This window comes from Protopterus annectens, chromosome 11.part0 (genome assembly GCF_019279795.1).
Source record: "Protopterus annectens isolate FY-2018-M chromosome 11.part0, PAN1.0, whole genome shotgun sequence".
NCBI lineage: Eukaryota > Metazoa > Chordata > Ceratodontiformes > Protopteridae > Protopterus > Protopterus annectens.
In genome coordinates this window covers 567,831,270-567,851,147 of record NC_056745.1, presented here as the reverse complement: position 1 = coordinate 567,851,147, position 19,878 = coordinate 567,831,270, and the positions used below count along the sequence as shown (strand labels likewise).

The 19,878-nt window shown below is 36.4% G+C and overlaps 1 protein-coding gene across 1 annotated transcript in view; it reads right to left on the bottom strand.

The window, feature by feature from the left end:
• Positions 1-19,878, bottom strand: part of OTOGL (otogelin like) — a 3,472,886-nt gene that overhangs the window by 2,825,598 nt on the left and 627,410 nt on the right. The window contains exons 13-15 of the mRNA XM_044088067.1: positions 7,092-7,200; positions 6,908-6,954; positions 6,662-6,804 (exon numbers count right to left, since the gene is read on the bottom strand). Coding sequence (XP_043944002.1) covers positions 6,662-6,804; positions 6,908-6,954; positions 7,092-7,200 — 299 coding nt within the window. The remainder of the gene's footprint in view (positions 1-6,661; positions 6,805-6,907; positions 6,955-7,091; positions 7,201-19,878) is intronic.

Below are 19,878 nucleotides of genomic sequence, written 5' to 3'. Positions count from 1 at the left end.
TATGGCAATGCTTCTCAGTGAGCAAGTGAGTTTCCTGCAATGCAGCAGGGAAGCTTGGGAGGGTTCACTAACAGATGTCTCGGAGAAAATTGTCTTTCAAAGTATTTACATCTATACAGAGCACAGCCAAACCCTGCTGTGTAGGGCACAGCTACACAGAAACACAAGGCTTAAATACAGGTGAAATTAAACACTTTTAAGCTAAACTATCAAAGAGAAAGCACACAATGAGCTTTTCTACAGTAATTTAATCTCAGATGAGGCTCAAACTAAGTGTAACAATACAGTCTAGATTCAGAAGATCTGAATCTAGTTTATGCTATATAAAAGCTACTTAAGGCAACAGAACAGCTTTTTTTTAAAGTGAAGAAAAATAGAGTAAAAATCAGGAAAATGAGGCAGCAAAATGATAGTCAGCAAAGTACAAAGAAGATTCAAAAAGTACTTTTTTTTTTGGTTTTAGCAGTGAGTGCTTTGGATTCCAGCAGAATCTCTCCAGACATCTGGCAAAAGTAGCCAAATGTTGAGCAGCTCTGGTTAGATGACCTGCAGTGGTACTGCCCTCTGCATAAACTTGTAGGTCTTCAAGCAGCTGTGAACAGTGGGAGACCATGGAGAGCATTTCCTATAGAGGATTTTAAAGTGGAGAGGTTTGCTTATATACAAGACTTGGGGAATCGCGTTTGTGTGAAGCTATTATACCAGCAGGATGAAAGACTTTTACACAGTTAATCCATCATGCCAGTCAGATGAAAGCCATACCAGTCAGATGAAAGCCACAATAAACTTTAGACTTTCCACAAGCAGTTTCCAAATTGGATGGGTTGAATTCAACTGTGCAACCTCCCACCAGAGTGCAAAAGAACCCTCTTAATGTAAAACAAACTGGTTTTCAGATGAAATGCAGTAACAAATGCTTGACAACAACAGAATTCCTGCAGTATCAGGAATCCTTGGAAATAAGTTCACTAACCCTGAGAAATGTTCAACAAAATACATAAAAAAGTACACAATGTAAGAGAACAACAACGCAAAAAACTTTGCAAAACTTAGAAATATTTTGGCAGACTCAGGAAAACTTTGTCAAACTCAGAACAACTTTTTGCAGTACCATAGAGGTAAGAAATCCATGGTGGTACAGCGGTAGCATTGTTACCTCACAGCAAGAGGTTCTCCTGTTCGATTCTCAGCTGGAGTACCTTCTGTGTGGAGTCTGCATGTCCTCCCCGCGGTCGAGTGGCCGCTGAAAGACATGCGTGAATGGGTGTGCCTTCACTGAATGTTGGGCGTCGGGCTGGCAACTCGGCACCATAAACATTGACTGCCAATCATTAGCAGACCAGAGTTCCACTGTGGCGACCCCTGATCGGAAAAAAGCCAAAAAGACAAACAAGAATAATGTTAAAACAACCTAAGAGCAGTACAGTAACAAACAGATGGTATTTCTTTGACTAGTGTTTCGCTGAAAAACAGTGATAAATTCAAACAAATCAATAAAATCAATTAAATAGCACTCAGATGTTAGAACAAGTGAAAAAATACTTATACCAGCTTTGTAGGTCGAGATGATTTTAGAAGCAATCCAAATCTTGTAGTCACAGCCTTCCAAGCCAGGCACAGGCAAGCTATGAATAAATGAATCTAAGAACTAAATTAAGCAAGTATAAAAAATATCTGGAAATGTTTTACTGTACCCATCCTTCTGATGCTCTACTGTGTACTTTAAAAAGGCTGTGGGAGATACCATCAGTGCTGTCACAGAGGCACACCTCTATCTTCCCACAAATAAAAAAAGAAAGTTGCATAAATGTCTCTGTTATATTATAATGAGAGATCAGTGACTCCTTAACCCCTCCTGATGAGGAGATTAAGGAGTCTCCAACCGTACTACATTTCTTTAAGTTTGATCTGAGAGATAGCTTTTAATGTAACATTCACTCTGTTTGTTGGTTTACTTCCATGAAAACTACAATTCTCAGAATTAATTTGGGGGGGGGGTAGATATAGAAATTACACAGCAACAACTAATATCTAAATACCTTGCCCCATAGATAAAAAGAAGAAAACAATACCTTACAGTATTTGACAAAAATAAAAGAAATGCAAATGAGATCAAAGAGAACATATCGAAAATTCAACAAGAACTGAAGAAAACAAAATAGAACACACCAAAAAAGGAAATAAAGAAAACAATCAGAAAGAATTCAGAAAAAAATCTAGAGTAAAAAGAAATACCAAAAATGAAAGCAAAAAAGCAGACAAAAAATACATACAGAATAAGAAAAAAAAATAACAAACTCAAGAAGATAATGGCAAATAAAAAACCCAGAAAAAGTAAAGGATGAAATAAAAAAGAAAAATGCAGAGTAACTAAAGCATGAAGTAAAAAAAGGAGTCTCCTGAAGAAACATACAGAAGAAATAAAATCAAGACAGGAAAAAACAGTCTATCTAAGAAAAAAAACAGCAAAATGACATAACAGCAACAAATACGTAAATGTAAACTGTCTTTTGGCTTTTCCTGGTTAGGGGTTGCCACAGCGGAACTCCGGTCCACTAATGATTGGCAGTGAATTTTTACAGTTTTGAGTTTTCAGCCCAGTGCCCAACCTTCAAAGAAGGCACACTCACACATGCATGCACCTATCTGTATGTCTTTAAAGTCAATTGATCATGGGGAGGGCATGGAGACTCTGCACAGAAGGCACTCCAGCCAAGAACTGAACCAGGGAACCTCTTGCTGTGAAGCGACAATGCTAAGCACTGCACCACTGTGGCCCAGTAAAATATGTAAATGTAAATAATATAATAAGCAAATAATGAAAAACTACATAATACCAAGTTCAGTGAGACTAACTACCCATGAGTAAAAGACTACACATGCACCAAGAAATCAATAACTAGAACCTGTATGTATATAACTGCAAAACATGAATGCAAATGAAAATGTCATAAAAAGCACACAATACCAACACAACAAGCCCAACCACAACACAAAAAGGTAGCAGAAAGTATAACGCACACATCTTCAACAGAACTTCATTAAAAATGCATTAAAATATAACTACACTCAAGAACAGCAATAAGCAAAAAATGTACACAAATACAGAAAACAATACAAACTGGAAGCACAAGACCACACACCCTCACAAATAAAATACAGTAAAAGAACACTTGTGCAAAACCATCAAACTCTATACATATATGCAACAATAAACCACAATAACACATAAACCTCAACAATTAACAATGACCACAAATATAGACATATATTTATGCATACACACCACTCCAAAAATACATTAATATGTAGTTTAAATATGCACAAACTCCACCTATATAGTATATATATATATATATATATATATATATATATATATATATATATATATATACATACACACATGGGTCTACTTCATATGAACGAAAACCCAAATTACAAATTGCTGAGACGATTTGCATGAAACCACATAACAATGAAAGTTTAAAACAATGAACCTCAAGTAACCAAAAAGTCCTGGCAAACCTTTAATACCAATTTAAACCTGTAAAATACACAATGATTTATATACCTGTAAAATACACCACTCCCACCACTCAACACTCCTGAACCGTAACTAATTATTTCTAAAGTTTTGCAGGGGGGGGGGCTGTGCCCCCCTGCACCCCCCACAACCCCTGCAAATTAAATATACCAACTCTGAGATCGCATTGAAAAAGAGGGCAAACATCCATGCCACACTCACATAAATGTGAGAGCTGACATGTAGGGTCTGCCATTTCACTGCTTGTTGACGTCCTGATAGGTAGCTTTTGAACTATGATATAGACAGGGGGCTGATATTTTGGGTGGTTAGTGTATTAAGGAGTCTATTATGGTTGACCATGTCGAAATCTGTAGACAGGTCTAAAAAAATGGCAGAAACTAGTTGTCCCTTGTTTCTGTGATGGTTAACTGTGTTGGAGAATGACATTAGAGCTGTTGTGGTGTCTGTGGAAGGGTCGAAAGCTGTGCTGATTTTTAGATAGCAGGTTATTTTTAGGAGGAAGTCCATGAGTTGTGTGTGAATAATTCTTTCCAGAATCCTTAATAAGGGTGTTAAATAGCAATTGGTAAGTAGTTATTGAGTTCTAAGGAATTGCCTCACTTGTGCAGTGGTATTATGTGGGAGATCTTCCATATATTAGGCACTTTACATTCTGCAATAAATCTGTTAATTAGAATGGCTATGGGATAGGCTATGGCATTTGTTTCAAGCTGTAGGTATTCTGCTGGTAAATTATCTGTGGCCATGGTGGTTGGTTTAAGCCTGTGGGAGAGTTTTAGAATGGATTTGGTTGAGGTTGGATGCAGGGTAAAGTGGGTGGTATTATGCTGTGGGTTACTGTTATTTTGTGTGGGTGGGAGGTCGGTGTTGTTACTATTACATTGGTTATTTGCAAGGGCTTGTACTATTTCGGTGAACAATTTATTGAACTGAGTAGGGATATTCTCCTGGTTGTTTACTGTTCTAGGTGTAGGGGCAGTAGACTTTCCTGGTTGTAATACAGAATTTATAGTGGCCCAGAATTTTTGAGGGTTGTGGCTATGTTTTTCTTGGAGGTTTTGATTTTGTCAAATTTAATGAGTTTGTTGGCTTTATTCCAGAGCTCTGAGTAGTTTTGTTTTGCTGATTGGGATTTGCTTTTGTGAAATGTATCCATGCTTTGTCCTTGTCTTTGAGGATGGATGCCTTAGTTAGCCAGAGAGCATACTTAGCCTTTCTTCTAATGGTTCTGGTGGATGCATGATTATCTAGTATTTGTAGGAAAGTTGAGATGAAGTAGTGGACTGCCTCGTCTAGTGACGGTGATGTTAGTGGGTTCCAACTGCAACTCTTTAGGGCATTTATAAAGTCATCTGGCTTGAAGTTTGTTTTGTTCCTGACTGTTTTAAAGGTTGTCTGGTTAATTTAGTGTGTTCTTTTTCGAAGATGAAAGGTAACCTGATGGCCACTAAGGCTGTTTGGCAGACAGCCTGCTAGAGATGCGAGTGAGGGATCAGATATAAGAATCCAGTCCAGGATGGACTGTCGTTTGGTTGATTTATCAGTATTGGTGGAGGATGAGATAAGTTGGGTAAACCCATGCAGGTTGATGTGGGTGGATGGATTGTGGCCAGAGCATTTATGCCAGTCTATATTAAAATCTCCTACTAGGATATTTTCATGGGGAAGGGAGATTGAGATCCATTCTAGTAGGTTTCCCATACTGGTAACGTTATTACCAGGTAGGCAGTAGCAGCCTATAATATTTATGTGTTTACTGGGGTTCAGCTTTAACCAAGTAAGGATGATTTCTGCATTACCTATACTTGGAATATTAGCCTCAAGTTGCTCTAACTTGAGATGATCTTGGAATAGTAGTGCTACACCTCCACCCTTTTTACCTTTTCTGTCACTGCATAGAATGTCATAGCGTGGTGCTGTTATTTCATTGCTATTGATTTCTGGTTTTAGCCCGGTTTCGGTCAGTAACACAATATCAGGTTTATACAGATTTAATAGGGGGTGAAATTCATGAGTTTTATTTGAGATACTTCTTACATTAATGTTAAGGAGGAGGAGGGAGACCTTATGTCGATGAATAATATGAGTAAGGTGGTCAGGGTCTGAGTTTGGTACAGAGTTGGGACCAGAACTGGAGTGTATGTCCCCACAGTATGATAGTTTAGACAGTAAATGTAGGTATAGTTTGCTAAACTTGTAGTAATACTAGTGTGTTTTATTGAGGTGCAGGTATTGCATTTGAGTGATTGTATTCTATGGAGGTAGTAATCAGTGTGGGAGGATCTGAAGAGGCATGGAGCTATGTGTATACTTGGAGCTACAATGTGATAGTTAATGGTTGCAGCTTGCCAAGGGAGGGAAATGTTGGTTTGTAGTCGAGAGTGGTAAGAGGTGAAGGCTGTGAGTTGGAGGAGCATGATAGTTTGATAGTAAGCATTATGGAATTTAGCATGTGAGTACTTACAGCAGGGGACATTGTAATTTTACATGGTTAAGTAGCTGGAGTATGTGTAGTGCTTAAGTAAGCAGGTGTGGTAATTAGTTAGAGCGAGGATGGGGAGTGGCTCCAGTGGTGAGGATGGAGGTGTGGTGATGTGTGATAGGCTGATCAGGCTGGTGGGAGGAATAGAGTGTTAATTCAGGGGTGTGGTGTGTAAGTAAATATGTAAAGAAAGTGGGGCTGGGTGGGAATGGGGGTAGGATGGGGGAGCGGAGTGAGCCTGAAGTGGATCGGAGGGCGAATGCAGTGGGTTGCATCCAACCTTGGAATGGACTAGCCTTACAGACACAAAAAAAACTATCTCAAAAGATTTCAAATGCAGGTAGGTGAGAGGGACGGCAGCTGGGATATTAAATGTAGATATTGAAAAGGCTGCCAAGAGTAAAGTGGAATCTGAGGGCTAGTTCTAAGAAAAAAACACAGTACCACTGAAGGGGGATGAGTGCAGGAGAAGAAATGGAATGACTGCATAGTCACAGAGAGAGCAGCATGAGTGCTTAGTAGAGAGACACGCACACATTACAATAAAATAGGAACAGATGTTAAAACCTTTAACTGCATAACATGTTGGGCTCTAGATTTCCTATTCCACATACACTATAATATGCACTCACCTGATCACACTGCATGTTTTGTAATGTCATTGTAAATGTCTTTGAATCAGTCTGCACAAGAATATACTGACAGTTGCCAAGAAAAGTGAAATGACGACCATCAAATGTTGCAACATGGGAATTCCCAGTGATGGAACACTCAGCTGTGAAGAGAAAGGTATACAGTTTATAGGTAAATTTGACTTCAAACACAGTACTGAAGAAAAAAATTCTGTTAAATATAAGCTAGAATGTGAATTTAAATACCTGAGCATTTTGTGTCTGTGCAGTTCCAGAGTCCACCTGTACAAGTGCTAGAAAAGGAGTAGCATATGACATGAATGAGCTTATTATTTAGGATCTCTGCAGGTTTTACATTTCTCATTCTGTTTGTTTACTCCCTTTCAGACTGCACTACCCACTTTATGACATTTCATCAGAATATACATACCATGTACTGCACTCCTGTTCTAGAACGGTTCCTAAAGGGTAGGATACCCCATGGTATATACATGGACAGCTGGTCACTGGGATGCATGTGCCATTCTGCATAATCAATCCTAATCAAACACAGAAATAATAAATGTTTACAACAAGAGAGAGAATGCTGTCAGGATGCAGACTGTTCCATTATACTGAAAGCTATAGCTTAACACTAACCAGGCTCTGTATGTACAAGCCACAAAGACTGCAGTATAACAAATTCCCTCCATTATATTCACAATCTGTCATTTCAGATGCTATGTTAGTTCTTGCATGAAATTACTTTATTAAGTAACAGAAAGGAATGATTTCAACACTAGCATTATCATACAAGGGAAAAAGAGTCACTGATGCAGCACAAAAGGTATAGCAGTACAAGATTTGCAGGCACGGAGTACCTAAAGGCTGGCTCTCCTCTCTGTGCTCAGATTTTTGAGCCTTTGCCCTGACAGCCCACTGGTGGAGACTGAAAGAGGTACACAATGCATTGGATAGTATCAGTGAACATCAAGGGTGGGGAACATACCTGAAAGCGCAAGCATCTTTCTTGCACAGATGTAACTATATGGCATGCATAAAGGGACAATGGATGATGTGTATGACAGTCATTTTCCTCTCAGTACGATGAGTTTGGAATCGTGCCACTAAGCCATCATGCTTTTCCAATGAAATGAATAGTCAGACATGTGGGATCACTTCAGATTGCTAAACCTGAGGTCAGCAGGAAAGAAATGAAAAAAGAAAGGATTTTATCTCGTTGTTATAATACCATGAAAACAGGAGTTAGTTATGACATGTATATATTGCTTGCATTTGTGTGTATATATGTCTTGTACCAGTGGTGAGTTCCTGGCTGAATAGGGTCCTTGATCAGCCCATTTACCTGGTTAACAAGCAAGCAAAGAAACAAATAAATGCACCTTCTTTAAATTTTCAGATGACCAATAAACATCACAAATGGTTGCTACTTCTGATTATAAATTAACTTATAATAAGACCACTGTTGTGATCTCTTTATGGCAGTAACTCCAGAGAGTATCTTGTGGTACAAAACTGTTCTTGAACAGCTACTGTCTTTACAGTGAAATTACTTAAACGAATAAAAGCACAATTAGTTTCACATAGATTTGTATTTCACATACATTATGTAGGTTGTCTACCATTGTATGTGTCATTTAAATGTCTATGAACACATGGTCATTTCCAATCAAACTTTCATCTGAATTTATTACTCTTAGTACGTTACATTTTTCCTAAAGTCTTAATCCAAAGTTGATTACAGTCTCTTGCCATAACTAAAACGGAGGCATTACTGTCAGTGCATTTTATTCACGGTTAGGAAGAAAATGAAAACTAAAGATACACACAATTATTTTAATGAATATTAGCATAATAGCAGGCAGATATTGAGAGAAATGTAGTTAGGTTACATCAGCATATATGACTGAAATTTTCCAAACTATAGCACTGATTACAAAGTTGAATTTCAGCAGTCTATAAACAATATTCAGCAATATAAGTACATCAAATAACATTCAAGTTAGTCATGGTACAAGAATTGATACCCTTCATATTGGACATATGAAAGCATAATAAACTATTTTGATTGCTAATGTGATTGCAATATAAGCCGCACTGTATTTACAAACCTATCTCAAAAGTATCTGCCAATATTTAATTTCACATAGCCCCCTGAATTTACAATAAAGTTGTTGCAGCCATGACATAGAACACCACCAAACTCTATGTTTAGTAATATAAATCATTGTGAATATCACTTGTTAAAACTTATAATAGCTCAGGTTCAGACAGTGTATATAAGGGTGTGCAGAATCAAACGCCTTGTATATCTGCAATATATAAACAGACAACTCATTCATGTGCACATGGAAGTACAGATGTGCGGCTGGGCAAACCTAAGATAGGCAAGTAAGGTAAAACAGGAATCATCATCGAGACAATATCAAGAGAAGACCTATCCAATAGTGGTAAATTGTCAGATAATCTAAGTCTAATAAAACACAATTCACACATGCACCAGTAAAACACCACACAAAGGAATATATATACAAATCACCAAACCATTAGGATAGTGATTACTTACAGTTGTAGAATGCAAGATGCAAAACAATTATTCATAATTACCATTATTAAATATTCATATAATGAATACCAAGTAGCTTTCGGTATTCAGACTATTACATTAATTATTTATAAACTGCATATTGCATGAAACTGTTTGGGGCACAAGATGACCTACTCTTGGAAAAATAATTTAGTTGGCATGAATGATCATATTCAACACTTTGTTTCTTCAATGTTTATTTAGAGTCCAGAGTATTCAACATGACAACACTGGTATAAACAGTGCACTAAATAGTTTAAATTAGCAAAAGCCTGCAAACTAGTGTAAGTTGTGAAAAGAAATTAGTAACTGATCTGTCAACAAGAAAAAGAAAAAGTAAAATAAAAGGAAGAACAACTGCGAAAACTCCAAAGGAGACTGAAGAAGTGTAGTGGAGGAGAGTTCAGAAAACAAATGGTAATGGCAGCTGAAGGAGAAAACTCTTCAGTCAACTGAGTGAGAAATACAAATTGATCAAATGGACTCTGAAATTTTCAAGATACAAGGGTCCCTGATGGAACAGATATAGAGAAACATAAATGAAGGCTATAAACAGCAGAACATGTTTTAATCAGGTATTCACAGAAAATATTTGATAAGCAAACTGCTGAAAAGAAGATGAATGAAAACAATGCTGAAACAGCAATTAAAATATGAACAAAAGCCAATGAAACTGGATGAGCTTGAGGGGAGGCCATGCAGAGAGGAATTGAGGTATACAGCACTATCTGAAGAAACTGAATGGAAGAATTATAAAGTCTTTATGAGAATATAATTCAGCAGATTGCCTGGACTTTCTATGGATGATATCAATGTAGAAATAACACAGATTAAATATTATCAATGTGAGACTGAGAAAACAGCTGAGATCTACTACACATTAAATTGTAGACATATCAGCTAAAGGATAATATTTTTTCTGTTCTGTGGAGGAAGGAAACAGTCTTAAAGGTTGAAGATATATGGGGTAATGAGTTTTTATTCCAAGCATAAACTAACAGAAATATTCTTCTCCCCCCTTCTATAAGACTCTGCAAAGAAAAAATATCTTCATTTCAAATTAGTGTATCCTGCTTTTCTTTGCATCTTCTATCTACTTTGATTAAAACTATAAACCCCCAATGGGCTCAAGATGAACTCAGAAAGGTGAAGCAGAAGAAAATGGTGCAGACAGGCAACAACTGCAGAAAAGCAAACTGCAGACACTTAAAGGGAGAGATTGCCTGCAGAGAACGTTCCTGTTTTCCAAAATAAAATTAGGGATACAATAAAAGGCACAATACAGCTTCAAAAAAGTGGAAGAGTACATAAAAATAATGCACTGGGAACATTAAATGAAGACATGTCAGAAACATTGAGACCACTGAATACTAAACAGAAAATAACCATTTAAATAATATAAATGTAATGCTTTAAATATTGTCAACATTTTTACTTAAAGATGAATGTTTATATTTAACTGAAGGGGGATCAAATACTGCATGCTTATAGAAGTTCTCAAACTGTAGACTGCATTTATGTTACTTTTAATAAAGGCACTATGATAGCGCAAAAGAGAAGGGGAGATAGTAAATGACTGATACATGAAAAAGAAAGCTAATATATTATGTAATATAAAATGACTGAGATCAGTAACTACCAGTGTGAAAATAACTACTTCATTTCACCTTATTACTGTATGCAATCTGATAAAAGTTCATGCTTAAATAAAATAAATATGTGACAGAAATCAATACAGAGTAGTGTATAATGTTAGCTCTAGTAACACATGCACTAGGTCTAGGAATGCTTGCAAAATTAGTGAGTTAATTATGTTGCCTGAGTGTAGGCTAGATATATTCACAAATGTAATGACTGGATACTCTGAGGGAAGTTGATTAAAGGCAGGAGGTCAATTACTGTAACTGTAGTGATGCCATGGTGATCAGTAATTACCAGTGAGAAAACAAGTACATTTCATTTCATTTTCTTGTCACATTATCTATTGGGCTTCAGAGGAATGGCATGTCTCTGGTGCTCTTGGAAAGCAGTTTGCCTTACTTGATAAGCACTGCTAGACTGCACTGTGTGTGGATAGCAAAGCAAACAGCATATGGAATATTTATTGGCTAGGATAGATGGGCTGCTTCAGAAATAAAATATGAAATGAAATAACAGTTCAGTGATATATGTATGATAGCAAACAGATCAGTAATTTATAATAGATGTCGTCTTGCCTTATTTGCAAGAAGGTTTACGATGCTGCTTGTAAAGAGCATCAGCTATGTGGCTTTGCAAAAATAAGTAGTTAATAGTACATTTGCTGATTATTTCTTGGGGAAGGAGGGAACTGCATGTTGTAATAAGAGACAAGGTTCAGTTCAGACAATATTAGAGAAAATACATAAAGTGGCACACAGACTGTGAAGGCCCAATAACAGAAAGACAAAGAAAGAAAGACATTAAGTAAAATGAAATATAATCTTTATTACAGCACAAATGGACTTGATAAGGAAAAAACGAAGGTGTGATGCGCCAGCACTGGCCCAGTAATGAAGGAGCCTCAGTCTTCACCACTAGCACAAGTGGGGGATGTACACTTGGGAGGATGACAAGTACACACACAGTAAAGTGCAATTTCCCTTAAGAGCACACAGAGATTACAGTCAGTCTGGAGTTGATTTCTCCCTCACTCCCCAGATCTCCAGTAAGACTCCCCACTGATACAGCTATAGAGTTGAGTCCTTAGCCAGGGTTTCAAGCCAAGTCCTCCCAACACTCTCTCTGTCCAACCAGTGCTTCATGGCCCTGCCCAAGTACATGCACATACACACACACACACACACACACACACACACACACACACACACACACACACACACACACACACATGCACACACACTTTGAGATTTGATTTATACACAAACACACATCTGTGAAAGGCTGGCACAGGTTTACTAGCTATGCCCTCTTCTGCCCAGACTATAAGGTAGTTATCATTGCCACTAGAACCCCTTATCAGCTACTTTAAGGGCCTTACTAAAGGGTGTCAAATCCTACTGTGTAATATTACTATTAATCCAAAAGGTAGTCTGACCAAGAGCAAGGCCATTTAAGAGTGGCCTGTACAGTGTCTCCAAATAGATATGCAAGTACTCTAAGGGCTTACATATGTCTCACAAATAGCCACAAAGATAGATTTAAATATATTTAATAATAAAAGAAAAAGACAATACTCAGTAACTCAACCCAGTAACTTCAGTGTTCAAAATCACAGAAAATATTTAAAACAACATTGCAGGACAGTCTCAAATAAATAAAGAAAACACCTAAGTTATACTTTATTATATTCCTATCTGAATCTAAAACAGTCACCGTGCTCTAGAAACTTACTTACAGCAAGGCAAGTGCAGAAGGCGGTGATGAGTGGATGTTTGCAGGTCAAAGCCAAAATACAAAATGTCCAGTCTCTCTCTCAGAGAGTTCTTAAATTAATATCAAATATTACTGCTGGGTTAGCTTGGATGACATCACTTTTTGTCACCTGACTTTAGTTCCCAGGCTAAACCCCCTTTTGTCAGAAACTAACAGAATTTGACATCCATATGTGAAAAATACATATCTCTCAGATGTTGACAGATCCTGAAAGTCATAAAACAATAAAACACTTCTGCATCTCAAACCTAGTTATTACTTCTTTTCCAAGACAATACAAAAAACTTTTAGCTCTAGACATTGTGTCTGCTACACTGAAAATAAGAGATAACAATCGTAAAACACTTTAATTTCAACTTATTTTATTGAAGTTTTGCAAGTTAACCTTTTATGCACCAGTTTCTTTGATTACAACATATACATTTGCGCAGGTATATATTTTATATAAATTTCTGTTCTTTTCCAGTAGGGTGCACTGTGGACACATCCCTGAAACTCAGTACTGTACAAACCCTGTTCAACACACCCTTATGTACCAGTAGTTTAATATACATATAACATATAGTTCTGTATAAATCATATAAATATTCACAAATGACATATAATTATTTACAAATTTCCAGATAGCTGGGCTAGCAGTATCTCCTTCTGTCACACTTCTATATAAATCATATTAATATTCACAAATGACACATACTTTTTTATAAAATTCCTGATAACTGGGCTGGCAGTGTGACAGAAGGTACTATACTTACAGTAGTAATGCACTTGTATTAATGTTACACAAAACACACCTGAATTATTAAAGAAAGTATGAAACTTTTGTAAAGCTTTCTTTGCTGGAATAGAAGGAAGTGAGAGAAAATGGCATTAATATTAATTAAAAGGGTGTAGGAATAATGATTAAAGAGCAAATGATGGACAGGCAAAAAATATTTACAGCTATAAGAGATTGTTTGTAAGGTGTCAGATTTACAATGAATGAACAATATTTTCTACCAAAAGTATTGAGAGAAGATATAAAGAATATTATTGGGAGAAATTATAGTCTTTCAACAAGGATGTGTGGTAGTAGCAGTAAACTGACACATTATAGTAAATGAGGAAGATGTCCCTGCAGGGACAAGGTATAACAGAATACTGGTGGAGGGTACATTCTTAGAAAAATAGATACATATATTTAAGCTTATTGATGTAAAGAAAATAAAACAGAATTAAGTGGAATATACTCATTTTGCAGTAAAATATGATTTCTAGACAAGATTAGATAAATGTTACATACCAAAACAAAATTGTAATAAGTTTAGACTACTTAATTATACAAATTAAGCTTGGTAAGCAAGTAGAAGTACAGTGTAATAAACATTGGTGTTTTCTAAAGGGAATTGCTTAGTGACTGGGTGGATTAAACTTTAAGTGAATCTAAGCAGTTAAGACCTCGCAAAGAACTTGATAATTGTAAACTGAAGATTAGAAGTGTAGTTGATCAAAATAAAACAAATGAGGTTTAGAATAATAGTTGTAGTAGACATCTAGAGGGCTTCAAAGGAATGGATTTATAGAAGCAAAAAAGAATAAGTGAAACAAAGGTTGAAAAGCAATTAAAAGAAACTAGAACATCTATGCAAAATACTTTGAAAAAAATGAATGAACACACAGCAATAGTTATAAACCACCTTTTTTTTGACAATAACACTAGAGTAACCAAATTGTTGGCTCAATGCTTGACAGAATTAAAGGATGAAAGAATTATAACCAAAATAAGGAATTATGAAAACAGTAAGGGATGAGTGGATCCATGAAAAAATATGAATGTAAGGATGAATTCTTTCAGTACATTCTAGAAACAAGACATAAAGGTTAAAGAGTAACACAGAAGAAATGATAACATATTTAAGACAATTATAACATTCACAGCTCACAGAAGTAGAAAGACTGGTATTATCAAAAATAAAGGAAATTGAAATTAAAGAAGCAATGGAAAATTAGAATACATGAAAGCCTCTGGTATTGAATAAGGAGCAGGAGAGAATCAAATTCTAGCTAGTAGTCTAACAATTTTTTCAGGTTTTTATTAGTTCATCAAAATATGTATTCATCGAAGGCTAAACAGGGAAATTCCTTACAGTTTAGCATAGAATTTTTCACAGAGTTAGGAACCACTCACCACCTAGCACTCCAGAACACACACTGCACTAAATTAAACCCACCCAAGTGGGGGGACTCATCCCCAATAACCCCTAATGTGGGGGGGGGCTGTGCCCCCACACCCCAACTATATACACCAACTCACAGATTGCACTATGGTGGGGAAAAGGGCAAAGCTGTGCTAATGGCTTAGTGGTTCTTAATGCTGGGAAAAATTCCATGCTTCACTGTAATGAAGTTTGCTGTTTAGCTGTCAATGAATACATATTCAACAAATACATATTTTGATGAACTAATATAAACCCAATTTTTCTTGATGGGGATATGCTTTTCATTTAGCAGTTGTATCAAGGGAGGAGAAATATTGTCTTGATTCAGAATCAGACAGTTGTATTTTGATTCTGAATCATGTCTATAAAATGTTTATGATGACTTTGGCAAAAATAATGGCAAAGATATTTCTAAGAATAATATACCTGGATTGAAATGGGTTGACAGACGGTAGGCAGACATTAGATGATATTAATAGAATCTTTATGATTCAAAAGTAGGCACTGAGCAATAATAATATATTAATGTTAATAAGTTCAGATGACAAGAAAGCATTTGACAGCAGATTAAGTTAGGAATTTATGAAGAGATCCCTTGAGACATTTGGTTTTCCATACACAGACAATAGTACTATTTAATATCTACAGAGAAACTTAAATTAGGGTGAAGTGTAAGCTGTCTAAAGTGTTTAGCCTTACAAGAGACAGTAAACATGGCTGTCTACTTTCACCATTAATCTTTGCTTTATACTTATAGTCATTAGCTAGGGACATAAGACAATCAAACAAAAGTATATACATACAAAATACTAATGAGTAAAAAGTCATTTTTGCTGATGATATAATATGTTACCAATCCAGAACATGATATAAAATATATATTTGATAAACAAAAATATTTTAATAGTATAATAGGATACAAAGTGATTAAAGGGAAAAGAAAAGCTATAATAATTAACTACGCCCCCAACCATGACTTGGTACAGAACTTCCCTTTTTTGTGGGTAATGACAGGATGAGATATTTGAAAATTTGGTTTAAGCAGGCTGTTGAGTAAGCAGCTAAGAAAGGAAACCATTTGAAATGTTTGTACATGCTACAGAAAGTCCCAAAACACAGACACTGAAGGGTTGAAAAATGGGCTTACATATATCAAGTCTGAGATGACCGTTTCCTGGAATATTCCATTTTCTCTAAGTTATTGTGATCTTGGAGCTGGTATGCAGAAGTTCAGGGGTGGGGATCTTGCCCCCCCCACATCAGGTGGAGAAGTGTGGTTTGCTCTCTGAAGTTTAAAGGAGAAGAATAATGTTGAGATTTGCTCTTCTCACGGATTTATGATTTTTTTTTTGGTCTGTTGGCACTTGGCATTACAAGCGCTGACATTTTGATAGGCAGCCACTAAGGAAATGTGGAAAAAAATTCTTCAAAACATTATAAGTAAGATAAGAATATGGAAATTGTTATTTATGGACATGGATAATAAGACTGATGTTTTTGGAACCAATGGTTCTTTATGTTGGTCAGCCATATACGTGTCAATGAAATCATCAGCTATGGAAGAATTTGAAAAAGGAAATTAAGGAATTTAGGGAATGTCCAAAAAGAAAGAGTACAATCAGAAAAGCTAATAGTTACAAAGGAACACTGTGACTTCCTTATAAGGAGGTATACTATAAGATAATGCAGCTTAGTTTAATATATTTGATTTGGGATATGGAACGTATGCCAAAATGGAAGCATATGATTGGCAAAGTGCTCAACATGACAATAATAGGATGACACATAGGCATTTGGGAAAACATGGGAAATGAATATAAAGAATATTATCTACAGGCTTATGTATAAAAGTATTTTCCTACCTAGTCTTTATGTTAAAGGAAGTCAGACCTTGAAAAAGAGAATAATTAACATCACCATGTTATATAAGATACAGCAACAAGAAAGACATAGAAAAGAATGTCATGGGCATTTGGAAAAGAACAAAAAAAAACAGAAATGAGGTAAGAAAATGGGAGAAGCCTAGATATGCATGTTTAATAATGAAGTTCAAGGAAGATATGCAAAGGTAAAATAATAACTGTGTTAAATGATAAATAGTATATTTTATAACTGAGGCCAGAATAGAAGAGGTAGACCAGAAAAGTTTAATAAATAGAGCATATATGGGAGTATTAGATTTGTGAAATCAATGCAGTACAAAGGTAAAACTAGCATGGTGTGAACAAATAAATAAGGATATTACAGATAATTATTTGAGGGAAATCTATCTTAATCCTAGATATGCAATTAAATTGAGAAAATATAGAATTATGCATGGAAATGTCAGCAAATATTTCTGTTTGAGACATGAAAAACTTTCTCAAACATAAGAGGCATATCTGCCAGCTGTATATCCGCGGTGGTGCAGCGGTAGCATTGTTGCCTCACAGCAAGAGGTTCTCCCGTTCGATTCTCAGCTAGTGTGCAGGGAGTGCCTTCTGTATGGAGTCTGCATGTCCTCCCCGTGGGTCGAGTGGCATTCTGAAAGACATGCAGGAATGGTCGTGCCTTCGTTGAAGGTTGGGCGTCCAGCTGGCAACTCAGCACCGGGAAAATCCACTGCCAATCATTAGCAGACCGAAGTTCTGCTGTGGCGACCCCTAACCGGGAAAAGCCGAAAGACAACAACAACAAGAGGCATATGTTGGAGATGTGATATTTCAGAAAGAGTTTCTTCTTTTATTTTTGGGAATATACAGGTTTATAGGTAAGTATTAGGCTAGCAGATCATTTTAAATTTAGTCAGGTCAAAGGTGAAAATCAAACCCTGTGCCTCATATCTGTAAAGTAAACACCTTATCCATTATGCCAAAGCCCAATCCCATTTGTTTCAAAAATGACATGAATAACATCCTAAGATTTATACTTTTTATTTTTATTTATTTAACATTTATTGACTGGAAAAGTCTGGCTAGGACAGGCCCAATTTTCAGCAGAGGTCTGGGGAGAAATACTCCAGACACATGTCTTTGGAATGTGGGAGGAAACCTAAGTGAACGCAGGGACGACATGCAGACTCTGCACAGAAGGTACCCGAGCTGAGAATTGAACCACAGAACTTCTTGCTGTGAGGCGACAGTGTTAACCACTGCACCACCCCAATATACTTGGAATATAATTTATAGTTCGTGCAGTGATAATTTTGTTGGGTTGCTGTAAAATAACATACTCAAGAGGTGAAAGCATTGTTATCTTCATTGTTGATGCTGGCTAACAAAGCTGTAATTAAAAAATAGAAAAACAAAGGCAAATCACTATTAAAAGAAGCAAAAAATGCAATTTCAGAATCGATAAATATGGAACTGAGAACAACTGTAGATTAGAAGCAGGACTCCATAGTACAAAATGTGTTGTAGGGGATGTTGAAAGAGAACATGAGGTTGAAGACGACAATGACACAAAATAAAGTACCTTAGATGTATATCTATTTAATAAAGCAGACTCCAATACAAGGAGAGAATTCACTGCTTCCGTCGTTAACACTTATAATGAAAAGAAAATAAAACGGTATGGTCACTAATTGATACCTGATCTCAAATTAGGTTGTAAATATTTAATTTGTGTGTTTGACTGTTTTTGCTTAGTGAGCAGTGTTAAATCAAACATAAAATTAAGACTGGATAGAAGAACTGATGGTAATATTCGGATTTTTTTTAAGGATTTGCATCCTTAACAATGGCAGTTTTTTGATAATTAAATGTAAGTCTTGCCTGATATGAGGCTACTTTATTAGTGTTATAAAAGCATGTAATTATAAAATGGTTATATTAGCAATTGGCACCAAAATACTAAGTATACCCTGCACTGAGCCAGTACAGTATGTCAAACTGAAAAATGTTACAATGAAGTATTTACATTGCTCAAAAACTTTGATAAAGTAGATATCTGCATGTAACATTCATATTAATTGGAATAATGCAAGTAATGTATTACTGTATTGATTCTATAAATCAGTAAAGGACTGAAAAATAAGAATGATGTATGTAAATCTTACTTTGGTTTGTGGAGAAACAGGTAAAAGCATTGTCCAAGAATTCATACTGAGACCTCAGATAGTTAACATTTACTTTTTAATAATCTGATATTCACTGTTTGCATATTAAATAAATTGCAAAGAAAATTAGTAAATTCATGAAACGTAATCAGACCTTTGCTAGAATACTGGTCATGTGGTATGGCTGCTGATACTCAAGAAAGATATAATACTAAAACAGTATTTGCAGAGAAAAGTTACCAGACCAGTGAAAAGAGTAAAAGGACTACCAGGGTGTAAGTTTGAATTCACTTTGTTATCCTTAGAGTGTATAAAACTCTGGAGTGCTCTACTTCTAACCAGCATTTGATGTATTATTATGAGTGAAGAATAATACAGAGGCCAGTTTTATGCAGCCAACAGCAGCATTTCAGACTATACCACTGTACTCGATGCCCTACCATGTGATACATGGATCCTTTATGCTTCTGTACTCATGATATTATGTTTTTTTTTCTTTATGTGTTTTGCCCCCAAGCCTGCCAAATTTCCATCCTTCCCAGCTGGACTAGATCTTATGTATCAAAGCTGTTGGATGAGCATCATTCAGGCAGCCAGACTGCTTGCTCTTGCCAGCATACTGGCAATGAAGACATTTGAAATTCTGGCCTAGCCCCTCCCCTGGGCAATGGGGACATCTGACCCTCATCACTGTGGGAGCAATGAAGCCTTCTACTTCACAAGTGCATTCTCCTATGCCCTTGCTAGACAAAGGCTACCTTCCATCACTGGCTTGGTGTGCCACAAGCACTCCCATCCCTGACTGCAAGCCACCCTCCTTTCTCCTTCTGAATTGGTGCTATAGCCTGCAATCAGTTCCTTTCCCCCTCCCCATAGAATGGGCATGCATTTCCTCCCTAAACGTCCTGTCAAGTGACTGAGATGCTAATCAAACTCAGGGTTGTCTAGAACATAGTTAGGGCCATTGAGCTTTCTTGTCATT